The sequence below is a fragment of the Sceloporus occidentalis genome, unplaced genomic scaffold, assembly GCF_023333645.1.
Source record: "Sceloporus occidentalis isolate IW3139 unplaced genomic scaffold, rSceOcc1.0.p SCAF_4, whole genome shotgun sequence".
Lineage (NCBI taxonomy): Eukaryota > Metazoa > Chordata > Lepidosauria > Squamata > Phrynosomatidae > Sceloporus > Sceloporus occidentalis.
Genome location: NW_028316984.1, coordinates 1,780,058 through 1,800,997, shown reverse-complemented (window position 1 = coordinate 1,800,997; position 20,940 = coordinate 1,780,058). Strand labels below are relative to the sequence as shown.

Below are 20,940 nucleotides of genomic sequence, written 5' to 3'. Positions count from 1 at the left end.
CCACAGAATCCTGGCATTTATAGTTTTCTGAGGCAACAGCACTTTTTGGCAGAGGATAAAGACCTTGTAAAACTACAAATCCCAAGATTACATAGGATGCTGCTACAGCACCTTAAAGTAGTGCCAAACTGCATTATTTCTACAGTGTAGGTACACCCATAATCATCACAAAGTTAAGAGGTTAGTGTGGCATCTATGCAGCTACCATCTTTATAGCAACTTACAGGGGAGAGTTGTATTTGCTATTCAGGGATGGGCAAGTATGGCCCACCACATGCTGCTGAATTGCAGCTACAGGATCTCTAGCCAATACAGCCAGAATAAGTCCACAAACATCTGGGAAGCCACAATTGCCCACCCTTTCCTAGGCACAAAATTATAATTGGCCAAGAACATAGTTGAGCACCATTGCTGCTGGATGTTAGTGACTTGTGGAGTCACTAACTGAAATTATGTCTTAGATACAGAAGAATAAAACTTACTCACAAAACTATTAGAATTTGCCCTGAATGTGTCCATAGGGCCTCACAGTTTTTACAGCATTTCTACAAACCATTATTTTTTTAAAAAAATCATCTTTTTTTTTTACCAAGCAGTCTATGGTAGAACATGCGAAAGGAAGAGTAATGTAAGCAAAATGCATGCTCTGCAGGTTTTGAAGACGTAAGCCAGCACTGTGGAAGGCAAGATGGGGGGCATTAAAGCTGGTTCACTGAACCAATCTTTTAAGAGTGCTGAATGGGGGAAAAAACTATGGTATCAGTGTGTGAGCAGAGAAAAATAACCAGAGTGATGGCACAAGAATCAGCCTCAGAGGGAAGGAAGCATTTACTAGACCTTACTTTACACCAGTATTTGGTGAATGACCCTGATTATACAGCCATTTTACAACTAGTCACATCACCATGGCAGTCATTATATGCTGGCACCCATTACACTTCCTCAAACTTCCAAATGTACGTACAAATGAAAACATTTTCTGGAAACCTGAGACATACCTATTTCAGCAGGAGCACCAGGAGGACCTGGAGGGCCTGGAAATCCAGGACTACCATACACCCCAGGATCGCCTGGAGGGCCACGATATCCTTTTGGACCTGGCAAACCAATACCAGGCGAGCCAAGTTCACCTGGAAAACCCTTCGGGCCTGGTGGGCCTGGTTGACCAGCATCCCCGGGTTCACCTCTTACACCATCGCCCTGAAAGGAAAATAAGACACCATAGCACACTTAGCAATATTAATTTGTTTTATTAATATGTACTATGCTTTCACATCCTTTTTGTCCCTTCTCTGGCAGTCTCAGTACAGCTCTAAAACAGCATTTTCAAAATGAACTTCATTTTCATTTTCATGTGGCCCAGTTAACTACAACCACCATATTGAAAATTCTGTTGTCTGGGAAATGTATAATAAATACACAAGTAATTGAAATTTAAAAATATATAAATAAAATGTTCTCTCTGCTACTGTATTGCCTAAAAACAGTTAAACCAAACTGAACCAACAGTTTACCAAACTTGAAGGGCATGTCTGGGACAGTTTAACTTAAAATAAAGATTGTGTGGCATACACGCTATTCATTTTGAGACTTAGGAAGTATCCGAATTATTTTTTTCATTCCTAAACTTCAATGTGTTTCATGGCTGGTCGGGAAAGGGATGCTCCTGCAATAGCAACTGTGACTGATACAATTGTGAGGAAGCTTGAGAACCCAAAGGGATGCTTATCACACTAGTCAATTGTTTTGAGTTGTCCTGTTCAAAAACCATTTTGCCCATACTTCTGAAAATAGCAGAATGCTGACAGTCAAGATATTTGTGGTATTTCACCCTCAGGATATTTGTGCTCTAATAGGGTAACTTTCACTATTTTCTTTGTGCACCATAAATTCCTTGATACTAACAATGGTGTTCATACAACTGTTTGCCTCACTTCCTGCATCATGACTGGCTTCTCTTTAACTTTTTTTAAAAAAACAAATAAAACAAAACTGTACTAACTGTACAATGGACTATTGTGTTACTATTCTTTATTAATTAATAATAATTAAAAATAATTTTCACAGGAAGTCTTATCTTTCCACTGGCTTCCTTGCCAGAAATTTCTTCAGGAATCCTCAAGGGAGAGAAACTATGCCCTATGAGGAGCTGGGTATGTTTAGCGTGAAGAACAGAATGTTAAGAGGTAGCATGATAGCCATGTTAAATATTTGGAAGAACGGCATATTGAAAATGGAGCAAGCTTGTTTTTGTTGTTCCAGAGTCTAAGGAGCTTATCACTTGGTGTTTTAAATCGGCTCCAGCCTCCCGGGCTGCAGCCAGGATGCGGGATGGAGGCGGGATTATCGCACACTAAATTGCCACCGAATGGCTGGTTGCCATCAGCCTAGGTACCAGCCAGGTCCAAGCTCAACAATGTATGTCCAAGATAAGGAGAGATGGGTCTCAGCAGAAGATACTAAAACATTGACAGATTGGTATGGGAATTATATACCCATTCAGATTTCTGCATCCTCCAAAGTTTAAGGCTCTAAATGTTACTACTAGTACCTTGCATTGGGTCCACAAGTAAACAAGGAGTCAATTAAGTTCTTTCATTTGCATGATCTGGTCATATCACTCATAACTGTAATAGTTATAATCTATGCCTGTTAAAATCTTCAAAGTATGTTCACATGTAGACCCACATGTGACACAGTCAATCAGAAGGTTTCCAGAGCATTGATTACTGTGAGCAAACTCCTCCTGTCCAGAACATGGGCGACATGGGTGGTAAACCAGTCACACCTGAATCTCTAGTGACAAAGTGGATATAGGGATACCCCAGTGCTGTGGACCTTTTCTTAGATGAGATGCAGACCTGTTCCAGACAACCTGAATACCAGTTTTTTGCCTCTGTCTTTGCCAGGATTCAATTTCAGATTACTGGCCCTCACATCAAGACCAAGATTTAGCACTTCACCTGACTCCACTGACCAGGAGAAACACAGCCCAGTATCAGTATCATTGGTATGCTGTTTCTTTCATCTACTATGCTGATGTAAAGAAGATGAAGTGGATACTTACTCGAAGGCCAGGAAATCCTGGTATACCATCTTTACCATCTCTGCCTGGTAAACCATCTGCTCCTCTAGGTCCAGGAATCCCTGCAGTTCCTTGTTCTCCTTTGGTACCTGAAAAATGGTCTCAGTGAGACATAACTGTAGCAAATGTATTACTGAATCCACCTCATTTGTAAAATTTTTCTTGAAAAACAAGATTTCTCACTAAACCTTTTGTTGTAATGTTTCGGGCATCTCCTTTTTGCCCTTGTCGCCCAGGAGGTCCAGGTGCACCCGGAAATCCCTGTTGGTTGTTATTAACATAATCTAATTAATGATAATCATTTTATTAACATAAAAATGTAAACAAAACCTTGTATTTCATCTTTCAGCAGGAGTGCATAATGCATGCACTATTTACAAATGTACATGAAAGTTATAAGATATAAAGATATAAGTCTATAAAAATGAAGAAGAAATCATTTCCCCAATTTGTAGAGGCTTATCACAATATAAGTGTGTGGGTGTACATGCGTATGTAAGGGGGGGAGGGAAACAAAGGCTGCATCTATAATGCAGATATAATCTGCTTTGACACCACTTTAACTGTCATGGCTCAATGCTGTGGAATTCTGGGAGGTGTAGTTTGTGGTGGCACCAGAGCAAAACATTCTCTCAGCCCAGAAAACCCTGTTTTCACTTTAAAGTCGTTGGAAACAACTTGAAGGCACACAACTACAAATAAATTGATGATAATGATGATGATGATGTGTTGTTGTTGTTGTTGTTGTTGTTATTATTATTATTATTATTATTATTGACCTTATATCAAATTTTCCCCTAGGCATGTGCAGAAATGCAGGATTCATACACCTCTGCCCATCAGAGGCAAACACTATACCTCCATTTGCCTTGAATCCAACATCTCCTGGAAGCAATAATCTGCCAAAGAGTGGAGAACTGTCCTCAGTGGATTTTTTAAAAACAAACAAACTAAAGAGTGTTTGGAATAACTGCAGGAACTAACTTAGTTTCATAAATCATGATCATTTAATGCTAAAACCATCAAGCCCAGTGTCCACAGAAAGAACCATGTGTGTGGCAGGAACAGCCCTGACCTTTTTAGTCAGATTCAATTATTTCATCTGCTCCTAGCCTAGATGGTAGTGAACAGTTCCTTCCAGTGAAGGACTGTTCTTTGCCCAAGCATGAAATGACAGCAGCACCAGTACATTGCTTCAGAGGAGTTCTGAGAGTTGTCTTTTTATCATGGGAATTTCTTCACTTGGGGCCCAGCACTGAGCTTAAGTGTGGGGGGGTCTACTTCATGCAAGCATGATACTATTTGTTGGAATGGAAAAGGCCTTTATAGCTTTATTGCATACAGTTGAAGAGCCTTTGCCTAGCATGAGTTCAGATCCAAGCATCAACTGACTTCTCTGCCACCTGATCAAAATCAACTAAACCAGCCTACCTTTTGGCAGTAGTGTGATACAACATAACCAAACAGCCATCAATACAAAACTCATGACAAAAAGGTGAGTGGGGATAATGATCAAAACCAAATGTCTGTGGATACATTGGAGGACTGATTTTATGGGCAGAGAACAGATTAAAGTAAAGCTTCTGCTTTCTCCCATGCTCCACCAATGCCGGTTAACCAGGCTGCTGCTGAATGGCTGGCCTTTCAGCTTCTTCCTAGGGCTTACAAAAACTGTGGGTTTCTGAGAAGCAGGATGCAGAGTGACCAGATGTCATAACCACAAAGCACCTCAAAATGTAGTACACTGAAGAAAAATGTAGGCCATTACAAAACAAATCCTAAAAGCACCAATATAAATATAAATTCATTTCATGTTAATTATTTACAGCTATATTCAGTGCTGTCCCTGTCCCTGGTGTCATCCGGTGTTGGGAGGGGGCTTCCAAGCAGCAAGTGGGGTTTTCGGGGGGCAGCTGCATGCTTGCATTTTCTCCACTGCTGCTGCTGCTGCTCTTGGCCACTCTCCTCTGCTCTTAGCCCTCTCCTTTGCTGCCATGGCGTCAATCTTCTCATGAGGACAGCAGCGCTGCAGCAGCAAGGTCAGGAGGGGCACAGAGGAAGCACCTGCTGTAGCGGTCCTCACCCACTCACCCTTGTTTGGAGGGGGCCCAACTAGGAGTCACCCCTCTTCAGGGGTGTCACCTGGTGTGAGCTGTATCACCATAACCCCCTAGTGATGCCACTGGCTGTATTACATATACTGTATGTACTCAACCGCATTTTTCTGATGAACTTATCTTTGTTAAATGCCTTGTTGGCTTGCAATATACTTACAGAACTCTGAGCAAGACAAATGCTTAAAATTGTACTTTGCCAACAACAATCCCATGATTTAATTTACTTTTAAAATTATCCCTTTGATTTGTCCATTGAGTTGAAATTGAGGGGAAAACCCTTTCAACATTTGCATTGTGCTTCTTACTCATGCTCAAAATGAAGGACATTTTGGAATTCCTCCTGAACAGCAGGTTGAAATATAAGACATGTCATGGAAAAGGATGTTTGGTCACCCAAAGAAGAATGGCAATAGCACTGAAACATGGCTCCCAGCAACACTGCTGTGGACTGAAAACTGGCACTCCTATTTAGTCAGGATTGTTCTTGCTTATAAAATGTTTCCTAAAGTGCTACTCAGGACTACCTCACTTCTGACTCACTTCACTTTTTGGGAGCATCAGAACTGAGATAATCTTGAGAAGGCATTTAGGAAGTTTTAGAAGCCACTGAAGAACTTCCCATGATAAAGAGACACAACTTAAAATGGTCTGGAAACAACATACCTGGGTAGTTGGCTTTGTTGTTATTGTTATTCCTTTGGACTTTTACAGCTGGATTTGTTTGCTTTTTCTGTTAAGAGTCAAAGGCTTTCATGGCCGGCATCCATAGTTTTTTGTGGGTTTTTCAGGCTATGTGGCCATGTTCTAGAAGAGTTTCTTCCTGATGTTTTGCCAGCATCTGTGGCTGGCATCTTCAGAGAATGCTTACCTGGAAAGGAGTTGGGTATATACAGTCATCCCTCCATATTTACGGCTTTGATATTTGTGGATTTGATTATTCACAAATTTCATTAATATGTTCTCTCTAGAAATCTCTAGGTCCTCCAGTGCAACTCTGTGATCAACTTTAAGTAAAAGTTGCACTGAAAGACCATTTGTAGCTACTCCAGTGCCATTCTATGGTCAGTGTATGTTGGACATTGACCACAGAGTTGCACTGGAGGACCTAGAGATTCCTAGAGAGGTGTCCTCTTAGGTAGAAACAATGTTTTCGTTATTTGCGGTTTTTCCATATTCATGGGGGTCTTGTTCCCCTAACCCTAGTGAATATGGAGGGACAACTGTATATACGGTGTGACCTGGAAAGGCAGGAGTGATTTGCATGTGTATTGTTCTGTTGCTAATGGCAGGCCTCAGGGTGGGAGAGTCTGCAAAAGAGGATTAAGCAGACACTAATCCTCTTTTGCAGACCCTCCCACCCTGAGGCCTGCCATCAGCAACAGAACAATACACATGCAAATCATTCCTGCCTTCCCAGGTCACACAATATATATACCCAACTCCTTTCCAGGCAAGCATTCTTTGAAGATGCTAGCCACAGATGCTGGCGAAACGTCAGGAAGAAACTCTTCTAGAACATGGCCATATAGCCCGAAAAACCCACAAAAAACTATTTTCTGTTAGAGTTGGTGCTCCTCCATCCCCACTTCCTTGCCAAAACAGTTATAAACTGTGTGAACATCAGATATAGGTTATTTCTTTTGTTTTAACATGAAATATTTACATATGAAAATCTGTCCTTGGTAATACAATAAACAACTTTATAGAAACCATGTTTTTAAGCTAACTTGTGCTATGTAAACCTTGCTGAAGATGTTCTTTCTGGAAAAGCCAAAAATGGACATTCACAATAAATAACAATGAAGGACAACATTTTTGTAATTTTTTAAACAAACATTAACTTTTCTTAATAATACAGAAATATGAGTTTACTATATAAATGTCATACCTTTGCACCAGCATAGCCAGGAACCCCATGTGGGCCTTGATCTCCCAGTTCTCCTTTTTCTCCCTGCTGTCCCATTGGACCTGGAAATCCTGGTGGACCTGGTGGTCCAGCAGGGCCTCTCTTTCCCTCTACACCTTCAGGACATCTACAGTCTCCTTCCTCACCTGCAAGAAACATAGGCAAGAAGAGATTCAAATTCATTCCAATAAGTTATGGGGGGGGGGGGGGAATCTTGGCGAAGAAAACATTTGTGCTTTTAAACATATGTAATGCAATGTTCCCTTTTGGAACATATTTTTCTATGTTCTATGTTTTACCTATGTAAAAGAGCAGAATTGACAAATCCAACCAATGATTATCCTTCTCTGCTTTTCTGAGAGTTGACAAGTTCTAGGACTGCAGCACTAGCCCAGGTTTGGATTTCCTTCTCTTCAGAAGACAATAACTGGAAGTCTGTAGTGTTTTGCAATATTTACATCTATTTGCACAGGTGGAGACACAACTTAAATATTCCAAAAGCCAAAGTTTCCTGCATCACACCAGATCTCCAAAGGTGCATTAAGCTTTAAGAGACCCAGAACTAGCAGAAGTCTCTGTGCTTCTTACCCAAATGGGCTCAAAGCCGCTTGTGTCCCCTCAGGCTCCTACAGGGAAGTGGTGAAATAAAGATGAGCCATCACCTCCATAACTACCTGAGCCTTCATGGGCCATTTATATGTGGCCCATCTAACAAAATACATGCCTGGGAACTTCATCCCTGAATATAAATATATTTTTATAACCTTGTCATTACTCCTCTCCTGTCTAACCACCCCATCTTTCCTCTCAAGAAAGTCTAGCCGCTCATCTTACAAACAAATATTCAGTGCATGACAAAGTATTGTTATATCAAAAAGCAAACTACTAAAAATTAGCTCCCACTGAGATGAATCTGAAGATTGTTCAGAACTACAACTAGCCCAGAATACAGCAGTTCAATCATTCACAGAGGGCTGAAATGACATCCAAAGTGTTACTGGTTACCTTTAAAGCCTTGAAAAATTTAGGTGGACAAAGTACAACACTCCTCATGGTGCTGGAGTACAACTCTCAACATTTCTCACCTTTGGCTAGGGCTCATAGAATCATAGAATTGTGGAGTTGGAAGAAACCACAAGGGCCATCCAGTCCAACCCCCTGCCATGCAGGAACTCTCAATCAAAGCATCCCCGCTGATGGCCATCCAGCCCCTGCTTAAAGACCTCCAAGGAAGGAGACTCCACTACACTCTGAGGGAGTTTATTCCACTGTCGAACAGCCCTTACTGTCAGGAAGTTCCTCCTAATGTTGAGCTGGAATCTCTTTTCCTGAAGCTTGCATCCATTGCTCTGGGTCCTGTTCTCTGGAACAGCAGAAAACAAGCTTGTTCCCTCCTCAATATGACATCCCTTCAAATATTTAAACAGGGCTATCATATCACCTCTTAACCTTTTCTTCTCCAGGCTAAACATCCCCAGCTTCCTAAGTCGATTCTTATAGGGCATGGTTTCCCGACCCTTCACCATTTTAGTCACTCTCCTTTGGACATGCTCCAGTTTCTCAATGTCCTTTTTTAATTGTGGGGCCCAGAACTGGACATAATATTCCAGGTGGGGCCTGACCAAAGCAGAATAGAGTGGCACTATTACTTCTCTTGATCTAGACACTATACTTTTATTAATGCATCCTAAAGTTGCATTGGCCTTTTTAGTTGCCGCATCGCACTGTTAACTCATGTTCAACTTGTGTTCTACTTAGACTCCTAGATCCCTTTCACATGTAGTTTTATTCAGCCAGGTGACCCCCATCCTATACTATATCTGTGCATTTCATTTTTCCGCCCTAAGTGCAGTACCTTACATTTCTCAATGTTGAATTTCATTTTGTTGTCTTTGGCCCAGCTTTCTAGTTTATTCAGGTCATTTTGAATTTTGATTCTGTCCTCTGGAGTATTAGCTATTCCTCCTAATATGGTGTCATCTGCAAATTTGATAAGTATGCCCCCAATTCTGTCATCCAAGTCATTGATAAAGATGTTGAATAACACTGACCCCAAGACAGAGCCCTACTGGACACCCCACTGGTCACTTCTCTCCTGGATGAAAAGGAGCCATTGTTGAGCACCCTATGGGTTCGGCCAGTCAACCAATTACAAATCCATATAACAGTTATCTGGTCTAGCCCACATTTTACAAGCTTGTTTGCAAGAATGTCATGGGAAACTTTGTCAAGTACCTTACTGAAATCAAGATATACTATATCCACAGCATTCCCTTCATCTACCAAGCTGGTAATTTTATCAAAGATATAGATAAGATTTATATGGCATGACTTGTTTCTCAGAAACCCAAGTTGACTCTTTGTGATTATAGAATTGCCTTCTAGATATTCACAGACTCTCTGTTTAATGATCTGATCCAGAAACTTTCCTGGTATTGATGTCAGACTAACTGGACGATAATTGTTGGGATCCTCTTTTTTTCCCTTTTTGAAGATGGGGAAAATGTTTGCCCTCCTCCAGTCTGCTGGGACTTCTCCTGTTCTCCAGTAGTTCTCAAAGATTATTGCCAATGGCTCCAATATTACATTTGCCAGTTCTTTTAATACTCTTGGATGTGGTTCATCTGGTCCTGGAGACATATTCATTTAGATTAACCAGGTATTCCTGTACCATCTCTTTGCTTATTCTGTGCTGAAATTCCCCTAATCTGTCCTCTGCTTCATTATCCTCAGGTTGAGCACCCTTTTCCTTTTCTGAGAAGACTGAGGCAAAGAAGGTGTTGAGTAATTCTGCCTTTTCTCTGTCCTCTGTAAGCATTTTGCCATCTTCTCCCCACAGTGGCCCTACCATTTCCTTTTTCTTCCTTTTGCTGCAGACATATCCAAAAAAGCCCTTTTTATTTTTCTTAACCTCTCTAGCAAGCCTGAGTTCATTCTGTGCTTTAGGTTTTCTGACTTTACCCCTACATGTGCTTGCTATTTGTTTGAATTCCCCTTTGGTGATTTCCCCATTTTTTCATTTCTTATACATGTTCCGTTTAAATGTTAGTTCAGTTGAAAGTTCCTTAGTCATCCATCCTGGTTTCTTGAGACACCTTCCATTTTTCTTCCTCACTGGAACTATTTGAAATTGTGCCCTCAGTATCTCCCTTTTGAAAAACTCCCATCCATCCTGAACTTCCTTCTCTTTTAGTATTCCTGACCATGGGATCACCCCCAGTATTTCTCTAAGTTTACTGAAATCCACTCTCCTAAAGTTTAGAATGCATGTCTGACTATGCCTGACTTCTTCTTTCCATTGTATAACAAACTCCAGGAGAACATGGTCACTTCCACCTAAGGATCCCACCACTTGCACCCCATTAATAAGGTCATCCTTGTTGGTTAGGATCAGATCTAAAATAGCTGACCCCTTTTTGTCTCTTCCCCCTTTTGGAAAATGAAATTGTCTTCGAGGCAAATGAGGAATTTGCTAGACCTTGAAGATTTGGCTGAATTTGAATTCCAGCAAATATCAGGATAGTTGAAGTCACACATCACTACTACATTTCTCCTTTCTAAATGTGTGGTCATCTGTTCTAGAAAGGCATCATCCAATTCCTCAGTTTGACTTGGGGGTCTGTAGTAGACTCTCACCATAACATCCTTGTCGTTTCCCTCCCTTTTAATTTTTATCCAGATGCTCTCCATCTGGCTTTCAGTATTGATGTCCTGGATCTCTTCACTGGTGTAAATATCTCTGAAATATAGTGATATTCCTCCTCCTTTCCTGTTTGGCCTGTTTCTCTTAAAAAGGTTATACGCCTCTATTTCTACATTCCAGTTCTGAGACACATCCCACCAGGTTTAAGTGATGCCTGTTATATTATATCATATTTTATTTATTTATTTATTTTATTTAGGTATTTATATCCTGCCCTTCAGCCCTAATGGCTCTCAGGGCGGCTTACATTTATTATTTTTTAACCAGACAGTTCCCTGCCCACAGGCTTACAATCTAAAAGACACGACACAAAAGGAGAAGGGAATGGTAAGGGGGGGAGGGGATCAGGTCCAGCATTCTTCTCTCCCTCTGAGGCCTGGACCAAGGCAGATGGACTAGAAGGAGGACTCTGCTTCTTCCAGGCAGGCCTGGTGGAGCTAGCCTGCCTCTCTCCCCTTCAAGATGGTGGCTGAAGGGAGGGCTAGTCTTCTTCCAGGCAAGGCAGTTGGAGCTAGCCTACCTCTCTCCCCTTCAAGATGGTGGCTGAAGGGAGGGCTAGTCTTCTTCCAGGCAAGGCAGTTGGAGCTAGCCTGCCTCTCTCCCCTTCAAGATGGTGGCTGAAGGGAGGGCTAGTCTTCTTCCAGGCAAGACAGTTGGAGCTCGCCTGCCCCTCTCTCTCCCTTCAAGATGGTGGCTGAAGGGAGGGCTAGTCTTCTTCCAAGCAAGGCAGTTGGAGCTCGCCTGCCCCTCTCTCTCCCTTCAAGATGGTGCCTGAAGGGAGGGCTAGTCTTCTTCCAAGCAAGGCAGTTGGAGCTCGCCTGCCTCTCTCTCCCTTCAAGATGGTGGCTGAAGGGAGGGCTAGTCTTCTTCCAGGCAAGGCAGTTGGAGCTCGCCTGCCCCTCTCCCCTTCAAGATGGTGGCTGAAGGGAGGGCTAGTCTTCTTCCAGGCAAGGCAGTTGGAGCTCGCCTGCCTCTCTCCCCTTCAAGATGGTGGTTGAAGGGAGGGCTAGTCTTCTTCCAGGCAAGGCAGTTGGAGCTCGCCTGCCCCTCTCTCCCCTTCAAGATGGTGGCTGAAGGGAGGTCTTGTCTTCTTCCAGGCAAGGCAGTTGGAGCTCGCCTGCCTCTCTCCCCTTCAAGATGGTGGCTGAAGGGAGGGCTAGTCTTCTTCCAGGCAAGGCAGTTGGAGCTCGTCTGCCCCTCTCTCTCCCTTCAAGATGGTGGTTGAAGGGAGGGCTAGTCTTCTTCCAGGCAAGACAGTTGGAGCTCGCCTGCCCCTCTCTCTCCCTTCAAGATGGTGGCTGAAGGGAGGGCTAGTCTTCTTCCAAGCAAGGCAGTTGGAGCTCGCCTGCCCCTCTCCCCTTCAAGATGGTGGCTGAAGGGAGGGCTAGTCTTCTTCCAGGCAAGGCAGTTGGAGCTCGCCTGCCTCTCTCCCCTTCAAGATGGTGGTTGAAGGGAGGGCTAGTCTTCTTCCAGGCAAGGCAGTTGGAGCTCGCCTGCCCCTCTCTCCCCTTCAAGATGGTGGCTGAAGGGAGGTCTTGTCTTCTTCCAGGCAAGGCAGTTGGAGCTCGCCTGCCTCTCTCCCCTTCAAGATGGTGGCTGAAGGGAGGGCTAGTATTCTTCCAGGCAAGGCAGTTGGAGCTAGCCTGCCTCTCTCCCCTTCAAGATGGTGGCTGAAGGGAGGGCTAGTCTTCTTCCAAGCAAGGCAGTTGGAGCTCGCCTGCCCCTCTCTCTCCCTTCAAGATGGTGGCTGAAGGGAGGGCTAGTCTTCTTCCAAGCAAGGCAGTTGGAGCTCGCCTGCCCCTCTCTCTCCCTTCAAGATGGTGGCTGAAGGGAGGGCTAGTCTTCTTCCAGGCAAGGCAGTTGGAGCTAGCCTGCCCCTCTCCCCTTCAAGATCGTGGCTGAAGGAAGGGCTAGTCTTCTTCCAGGCAAGGCAGTTGGAGCTAGCCTGCCCCTCTCCCCTTCAAGATGGTGGCTGAAGGGAGGGCTAGTCTTCTTCCAGGCAAGGCAGTTGGAGCTAGCCTGCCCCTCTCCCCTTCAAGATGGTGGCTGAAGGGAGGGCTAGTCTTCTTCCAGGCAAGGCAGTTGGAGCTAGCCTGCCCCTCTCCCCTTCAAGATGGTGGCTGAAGGGAGGGCTAGTCTTCTTCCAGGCAAGGCAGTTGGAGCTCACCTGCCCCTCTCTCTCCCTTCAAGATGGTGGCTGAAGGGAGGGCTTGTCTTCTTCCAGGCAAGGCAGTTGTCATCTTGGCCTCAGAGGGAGCCATCAGGCAGACCAGCAACATCTTGGACTGCCTGAAGGAAGAGGCCCCTCCCTCCTCAACTGTCATCTCGGCCTCAGAGGGAGCCATCAGGCAGACCCAGCAACATCTTGGACTGCCTGAAGGAAGAGGCCCCTCCCTCCTCAACTGTCATCTTGGCCTCAGAGGGAGCCATCAGGCAGACCCAGCAACATCAGGGACTGCCTGAAGGAAGAGGCCCCTCCCTCCTCAACTGTCATCTTGGCCTCAGAGGGAGCCATCAGGCAGACCCAGCAACATCAGGGACTGCCTGAAGGAAGAGGCCCCTCCCTCCTCAACTGTCATCTTGGCCTCAGAGGGAGTCATCAGGCAGACCCAGCAACATCGGGGACTGCCTGAAGGACGAGACTTCTCCCTGCTTTAATTGTCACATTGTATTTGTATTGTATTCAATTTTTACTGTACACCGCTATGATCATTGCGGAATAGCGGTCTATAAATAAAACGTATTATTATTATTATTATTAGTTGGAGCTAGCCTGCCTCTCTCTCCCTTCAAGATGGTGTCTGAAGGGATGGCTAGTCTTCTTCCAGGCAAGGCAGTTGGAGCTCGCCTGCCCCTCTCTCTCCCTTCAAGATGGTGGCTGAAGGGAGGGCTAGTCTTCTTCCAGGCAAGGCAGTTGGAGCTCGCCTGCCCCTCTCCCCTTCAAGATGGTGGCTGAAGGGAGGGCTAGTCTTCTTCCAGGCAAGGCAGTTGGAGCTAGCCTGCCCCTCTCCCCTTCAAGATGGTGGCTGAAGGGAGGGCTAGTCTTCTTCCAGGCAAGGCAGTTGGAGCTCGCCTGCCTCTCTCCCCTTCAAGATGGTGGTTGAAGGGAGGGCTAGTCTTCTTCCAGGCAAGGCAGTTGGAGCTCGCCTGCCTCTCTCCCCTTCAAGATGGTGGCTGAAGGGAGGGCTAGTCTTCTTCCAGGCAAGGCAGTTGGAGCTCACCTGCCTCTCTCCCCTTCAAGATGGTGGCTGAAGGGAGGGCTTGTCTTCTTCCAGGCAAGGCAGTTGGAGCTCGCCTGCCTCTCTCTCCCTTCAAGATGGTGGCTGAAGGGAGGGCTAGTCTTCTTCCAGGCAAGGCAGTTGGAGCTCGCCTGCCCCTCTCTCTCCCTTCAAGATGGTGGCTGAAGGGAGGGCTTGTCTTCTTCCAGGCAAGGCAGTTGTCATCTTGGCCTCAGAGGGAGCCATCAGGCAGACCAGCAACATCTTGGACTGCCTGAAGGAAGAGGCCCCTCCCTCCTCAACTGTCATCTCGGCCTCAGAGGGAGCCATCAGGCAGACCCAGCAACATCAGGGACTGCCTGAAGGAAGAGGCCCCTCCCTCCTCAACTGTCATCTTGGCCTCAGAGGGAGCCATCAGGCAGACCCAGCAACATCAGGGACTGCCTGAAGGAAGAGGCCCCTCCCTCCTCAACTGTCATCTTGGCCTCAGAGGGAGCCATCAGGCAGACCCAGCAACATCAGGGACTGCCTGAAGGAAGAGGCCCCTCCCTCCTCAACTGTCATCTTGGCCTCAGAGGGAGCCATCAGGCAGACCCAGCAACATCAGGGACTGCCTGAAGGAAGAGGCCCCTCCCTCCTCAACTGTCATCTTGGCCTCAGAGGGAGTCATCAGGCAGACCCAGCAACATCGGGGACTGTCTGAAGGACGAGACTTCTCCCTGCTTTAATTGTCACATTGTATTTGTATTGTATTCAATTTTTACTGTACACCGCTATGATCATTGCGGAATAGCGGTCTATAAATAAAACGTATTATTATTATTATTATTAGTTGGAGCTAGCCTGCCTCTCTCTCCCTTCAAGATGGTGTCTGAAGGGATGGCTAGTCTTCTTCCAGGCAAGGCAGTTGGAGCTCGCCTGCCTCTCTCCCCTTCAAGATGGTGGCTGAAGGGAGGGCTAGTCTTCTTCCAGGCAAGGCAGTTGGAGCTCGTCTGCCCCTCTCTCTCCCTTCAAGATGGTGGTTGAAGGGAGGGCTAGTCTTCTTCCAGGCAAGGCAGTTGGAGCTCGCCTGCCTCTCTCCCCTTCAAGATGGTGGTTGAAGGGAGGGCTAGTCTTCTTCCAAGCAAGGCAGTTGGAGCTCGCCTGCCCCTCTCTCTCCCTTCAAGATGGTGGCTGAAGGGAGGGCTAGTCTTCTTCCAGGCAAGGCAGTTGGAGCTAGCCTGCCCCTCTCCCATTCAAGATGGTGGCTGAAGGGAGGGCTAGTCTTCTTCCAGGCAAGGCAGTTGGAGCTCGCCTGCCCCTCTCTCTCCCTTCAAGATGGTGGCTGAAGGGAGGGCTTGTCTTCTTCCAGGCAAGGCAGTTGGAGCTCGCCTGCCTCTCTCTCCCTTCAAGATGGTGGCTGAAGGGAGGGCTAGTCTTCTTCCAGGCAAGGCAGTTGGAGCTCACCTGCCCCTCTCTCTCCCTTCAAGATGGTGGCTGAAGGGAGGGCTTGTCTTCTTCCAGGCAAGGCAGTTGTCATCTTGGCCTCAGAGGGAGCCATCAGGCAGACCAGCAACATCTTGGACTGCCTGAAGGAAGAGGCCCCTCCCTCCTCAACTGTCATCTCGGCCTCAGAGGGAGCCATCAGGCAGACCCAGCAACATCAGGGACTGCCTGAAGGAAGAGGCCCCTCCCTCCTCAACTGTCATCTTGGCCTCAGAGGGAGCCATCAGGCAGACCCAGCAACATCAGGGACTGCCTGAAGGAAGAGGCCCCTCCCTCCTCAACTGTCATCTTGGCCTCAGAGGGAGCCATCAGGCAGACCCAGCAACATCAGGGACTGCCTGAAGGAAGAGGCCCCTCCCTCCTCAACTGTCATCTTGGCCTCAGAGGGAGCCATCAGGCAGACCCAGCAACATCAGGGACTGCCTGAAGGAAGAGGCCCCTCCCTCCTCAACTGTCATCTTGGCCTCAGAGGGAGTCATCAGGCAGACCCAGCAACATCGGGGACTGTCTGAAGGACGAGACTTCTCCCTGCTTTAATTGTCACATTGTATTTGTATTGTATTCAATTTTTACTGTACACCGCTATGATCATTGCGGAATAGCGGTCTATAAATAAAACGTATTATTATTATTATTATTATTAGTTGGAGCTAGCCTGCCTCTCTCTCCCTTCAAGATGGTGTCTGAAGGGATGGCTAGTCTTCTTCCAGGCAAGGCAGTTGGAGCTCGCCTGCCCCTCTCTCTCCCTTCAAGATGGTGGCTGAAGGGAGGGCTTGTCTTCTTCCAGGCAAGGCAGTTGTCATCTTGGCCTCAGAGGGAGCCATCAGGCAGACCAGCAACATCTTGGACTGCCTGAAGGAAGAGGCCCCTCCCTCCTCAACTGTCATCTCGGCCTCAGAGGGAGCCATCAGGCAGACCCAGCAACATCAGGGACTGCCTGAAGGAAGAGGCCCCTCCCTCCTCAACTGTCATCTTGGCCTCAGAGGGAGCCATCAGGCAGACCCAGCAACATCAGGGACTGCCTGAAGGAAGAGGCCCCTCCCTCCTCAACTGTCATCTTGGCCTCAGAGGGAGCCATCAGGCAGACCCAGCAACATCAGGGACTGCCTGAAGGAAGAGGCCCCTCCCTCCTCAACTGTCATCTTGGCCTCAGAGGGAGCCATCAGGCAGACCCAGCAACATCAGGGACTGCCTGAAGGAAGAGGCCCCTCCCTCCTCAACTGTCATCTTGGCCTCAGAGGGAGTCATCAGGCAGACCCAGCAACATCGGGGACTGTCTGAAGGACGAGACTTCTCCCTGCTTTAATTGTCACATTGTATTTGTATTGTATTCAATTTTTACTGTACACCGCTATGATCATTGCGGAATAGCGGTCTATAAATAAAACGTATTATTATTATTATTATTATTAGTTGGAGCTAGCCTGCCTCTCTCTCCCTTCAAGATGGTGTCTGAAGGGATGGCTAGTCTTCTTCCAGGCAAGGCAGTTGGAGCTCGCCTGCCCCTCTCTCTCCCTTCAAGATGGTGGCTGAAGGGAGGGCTTGTCTTCTTCCAGGCAAGGCAGTTGTCATCTTGGCCTCAGAGGGAGCCATCAGGCAGACCAGCAACATCTTGGACTGCCTGAAGGAAGAGGCCCCTCCCTCCTCAACTGTCATCTCGGCCTCAGAGGGAGCCATCAGGCAGACCCAGCAACATCAGGGACTGCCTGAAGGAAGAGGCCCCTCCCTCCTCAACTGTCATCTTGGCCTCAGAGGGAGCCATCAGGCAGACCCAGCAACATCAGGGACTGCCTGAAGGAAGAGGCCCCTCCCTCCTCAACTGTCATCTTGGCCTCAGAGGGAGCCATCAGGCAGACCCAGCAACATCAGGGACTGCCTGAAGGAAGAGGCCCCTCCCTCCTCAACTGTCATCTTGGCCTCAGAGGGAGCCATCAGGCAGACCCAGCAACATCAGGGACTGCCTGAAGGAAGAGGCCCCTCCCTCCTCAACTGTCATCTTGGCCTCAGAGGGAGTCATCAGGCAGACCCAGCAACATCGGGGACTGTCTGAAGGACGAGACTTCTCCCTGCTTTAATTGTCACATTGTATTTGTATTGTATTCAATTTTTACTGTACACCGCTATGATCATTGCGGAATAGCGGTCTATAAATAAAACGTATTATTATTATTATTATTAGTTGGAGCTAGCCTGCCTCTCTCTCCCTTCAAGATGGTGTCTGAAGGGATGGCTAGTCTTCTTCCAGGCAAGGCAGTTGGAGCTCGCCTGCCTCTCTCCCCTTCAAGATGGTGGCTGAAGGGAGGGCTAGTCTTCTTCCAGGCAAGGCAGTTGGAGCTCGTCTGCCCCTCTCTCTCCCTTCAAGATGGTGGTTGAAGGGAGGGCTAGTCTTCTTCCAGGCAAGGCAGTTGGAGCTCGCCTGCCTCTCTCCCCTTCAAGATGGTGGTTGAAGGGAGGGCTAGTCTTCTTCCAAGCAAGGCAGTTGGAGCTCGCCTGCCCCTCTCTCTCCCTTCAAGATGGTGGCTGAAGGGAGGGCTAGTCTTCTTCCAGGCAAGGCAGTTGGAGCTAGCCTGCCCCTCTCCCATTCAAGATGGTGGCTGAAGGGAGGGCTAGTCTTCTTCCAGGCAAGGCAGTTGGAGCTCGCCTGCCCCTCTCTCTCCCTTCAAGATGGTGGCTGAAGGGAGGGCTTGTCTTCTTCCAGGCAAGGCAGTTGGAGCTCGCCTGCCTCTCTCTCCCTTCAAGATGGTGGCTGAAGGGAGGGCTAGTCTTCTTCCAGGCAAGGCAGTTGGAGCTCACCTGCCCCTCTCTCTCCCTTCAAGATGGTGGCTGAAGGGAGGGCTTGTCTTCTTCCAGGCAAGGCAGTTGTCATCTTGGCCTCAGAGGGAGCCATCAGGCAGACCAGCAACATCTTGGACTGCCTGAAGGAAGAGGCCCCTCCCTCCTCAACTGTCATCTCGGCCTCAGAGGGAGCCATCAGGCAGACCCAGCAACATCAGGGACTGCCTGAAGGAAGAGGCCCCTCCCTCCTCAACTGTCATCTTGGCCTCAGAGGGAGCCATCAGGCAGACCCAGCAACATCAGGGACTGCCTGAAGGAAGAGGCCCCTCCCTCCTCAACTGTCATCTTGGCCTCAGAGGGAGCCATCAGGCAGACCCAGCAACATCAGGGACTGCCTGAAGGAAGAGGCCCCTCCCTCCTCAACTGTCATCTTGGCCTCAGAGGGAGCCATCAGGCAGACCCAGCAACATCAGGGACTGCCTGAAGGAAGAGGCCCCTCCCTCCTCAACTGTCATCTTGGCCTCAGAGGGAGTCATCAGGCAGACCCAGCAACATCGGGGACTGTCTGAAGGACGAGACTTCTCCCTGCTTTAATTGTCACATTGTATTTGTATTGTATTCAATTTTTACTGTACACCGCTATGATCATTGCGGAATAGCGGTCTATAAATAAAACGTATTATTATTATTATTAGTTGGAGCTAGCCTGCCTCTCTCTCCCTTCAAGATGGTGTCTGAAGGGATGGCTAGTCTTCTTCCAGGCAAGGCAGTTGGAGCTCGCCTGCCCCTCTCTCTCCCTTCAAGATGGTGGCTGAAGGGAGGGCTAGTCTTCTTCCAGGCAAGGCAGTTGGAGCTCGCCTGCCCCTCTCCCCTTCAAGATGGTGGCTGAAGGAAGGGCTAGTCTTCTTCCAGGCAAGGCAGTTGGAGCTAGCCTGCCCCTCTCCCCTTCAAGATGGTGGCTGAAGGGAGGGCTAGTCTTCTTCCAGGCAAGGCAGTTGGAGCTAGCCTGCCCCTCTCCCCTTCAAGATGGTGGCTGAAGGGAGGGCTAGTCTTCTTCCAGGCAAGGCAGTTGGAGCTAGCCTGCCCCTCTCCCCTTCAAGATGGTGGCTGAAGGGAGGGCTAGTCTTCTTCCAGGCAAGGCAGTTGGAGCTCGCCTGCCTCTCTCCCCTTCAAGATGGTGGTTGAAGGGAGGGCTAGTCTTCTTCCAGGCAAGGCAGTTGGAGCTCGCCTGCCTCTCTCCCCTTCAAGATGGTGGCTGAAGGGAGGGCTAGTCTTCTTCCAGGCAAGGCAGTTGGAGCTCGCCTGCCCCTCTCTCTCCCTTCAAGATGGTGGCTGAAGGGAGGGCTAGTCTTCTTCCAAGCAAGGCAGTTGGAGCTCGCCTGCCCCTCTCTCTCCCTTCAAGATGGTGGCTGAAGGGAGGGCTAGTCTTCTTCCAGGCAAGGCAGTTGGAGCTAGCCTGCCTCTCTCCCCTTCAAGATGGTGGCTGAAGGGAGGGCTAGTCTTCTTCCAGGCAAGGCAGTTGGAGCTCGCCTGCCCCTCTCCCCTTCAAGATGGTGGCTGAAGGGAGGGCTAGTCTTCTTCCAGGCAAGGCAGTTGGAGCTAGCCTGCCCCTCTCCCCTTCAAGATGGTGGCTGAAGGGAGGGCTAGTCTTCTTCCAGGCAAGGCAGTTGGAGCTAGCCTGCCCCTCTCCCCTTCAAGATGGTGGCTGAAGGGAGGGCTAGTCTTCTTCCAGGCAAGGCAGTTGGAGCTCGCCTGCCCCTCTCTCTCCCTTCAAGATGGTGGCTGAAGGGAGGGCTTGTCTTCTTCCAGGCAAGGCAGTTGGAGCTCGCCTGCCTCTCTCTCCCTTCAAGATGGTGGCTGAAGGGACGGCTAGTCTTCTTCCAGGCAAGGCAGTTGGAGCTCGTCTGCCCCTCTCTCTCCCTTCAAGATGGTGGCTGAAGGGAGGGCTAGTCTTCTTCCAAGCAAGGCAGTTGGAGCTCGCCTGCCCCTCTCTCTCCCTTCAAGATGGTGGCTGAAGGGAGGGCTAGTCTTCTTCCAAGCAAGGCAGTTGGAGCTCGCCTGCCTCTCTCTCCCTTCAAGATGGTGGCTGAAGGGAGGGCTAGTCTTCTTCCAGGCAAGGCAGTTGGAGCTTGTCTGCCCCTCTCTCTCCCTTCAAGATGGTGGCTGAAGGGAGGGCTTGTCTTCTTCCAGGCAAGGCAGTTGGAGCTCGCCTGCCTCTCTCTCCCTTCAAGATGGTGGCTGAAGGGAGGGCTAGTCTTCTTCCAGGCAAGGCAGTTGGAGCTCGTCTGCCCCTCTCTCTCCCTTCAAGATGGTGGCTGAAGGGAGGGCTAGTCTTCTTCCAAGCAAGGCAGTTGGAGCTCGCCTGCCCCTATCTCTCCCTTCAAGATGGTGGCTGAAGGGAGGGCTAGTCTTCTTCCAAGCAAGGCAGTTGGAGCTCGCCTGCCTCTCTCTCCCTTCAAGATGGTGGCTGAAGGGAGGGCTAGTCTTCTTCCAGGCAAGGCAGTTGGAGCTCGCCTGCCCCTCTCTCTCCCTTCAAGATGGTGGCATTGTTGTAGTAGGAGTTCGAGTTCATCTTGCTTATTTCCCATGCTCTGTGCATTAGTATAGAGACATCACAGACCATAGGTCCCCTTCACTTGCTGCCTGTGCAT

At 48.2% G+C, this 20,940-nt stretch overlaps 1 protein-coding gene across 1 annotated transcript in view; it reads right to left on the bottom strand.

The window, feature by feature from the left end:
• Window positions 1-20,940, bottom strand: part of LOC149313404 (uncharacterized) — a 218,591-nt gene that overhangs the window by 72,172 nt on the left and 125,479 nt on the right. The window contains exons 22-25 of the mRNA XM_089519047.1: window positions 7,091-7,254; window positions 3,274-3,346; window positions 3,068-3,174; window positions 999-1,200 (exon numbers count right to left, since the gene is read on the bottom strand). Coding sequence (XP_089375173.1) covers window positions 999-1,200; window positions 3,068-3,174; window positions 3,274-3,346; window positions 7,091-7,254 — 546 coding nt within the window. The remainder of the gene's footprint in view (window positions 1-998; window positions 1,201-3,067; window positions 3,175-3,273; window positions 3,347-7,090; window positions 7,255-20,940) is intronic.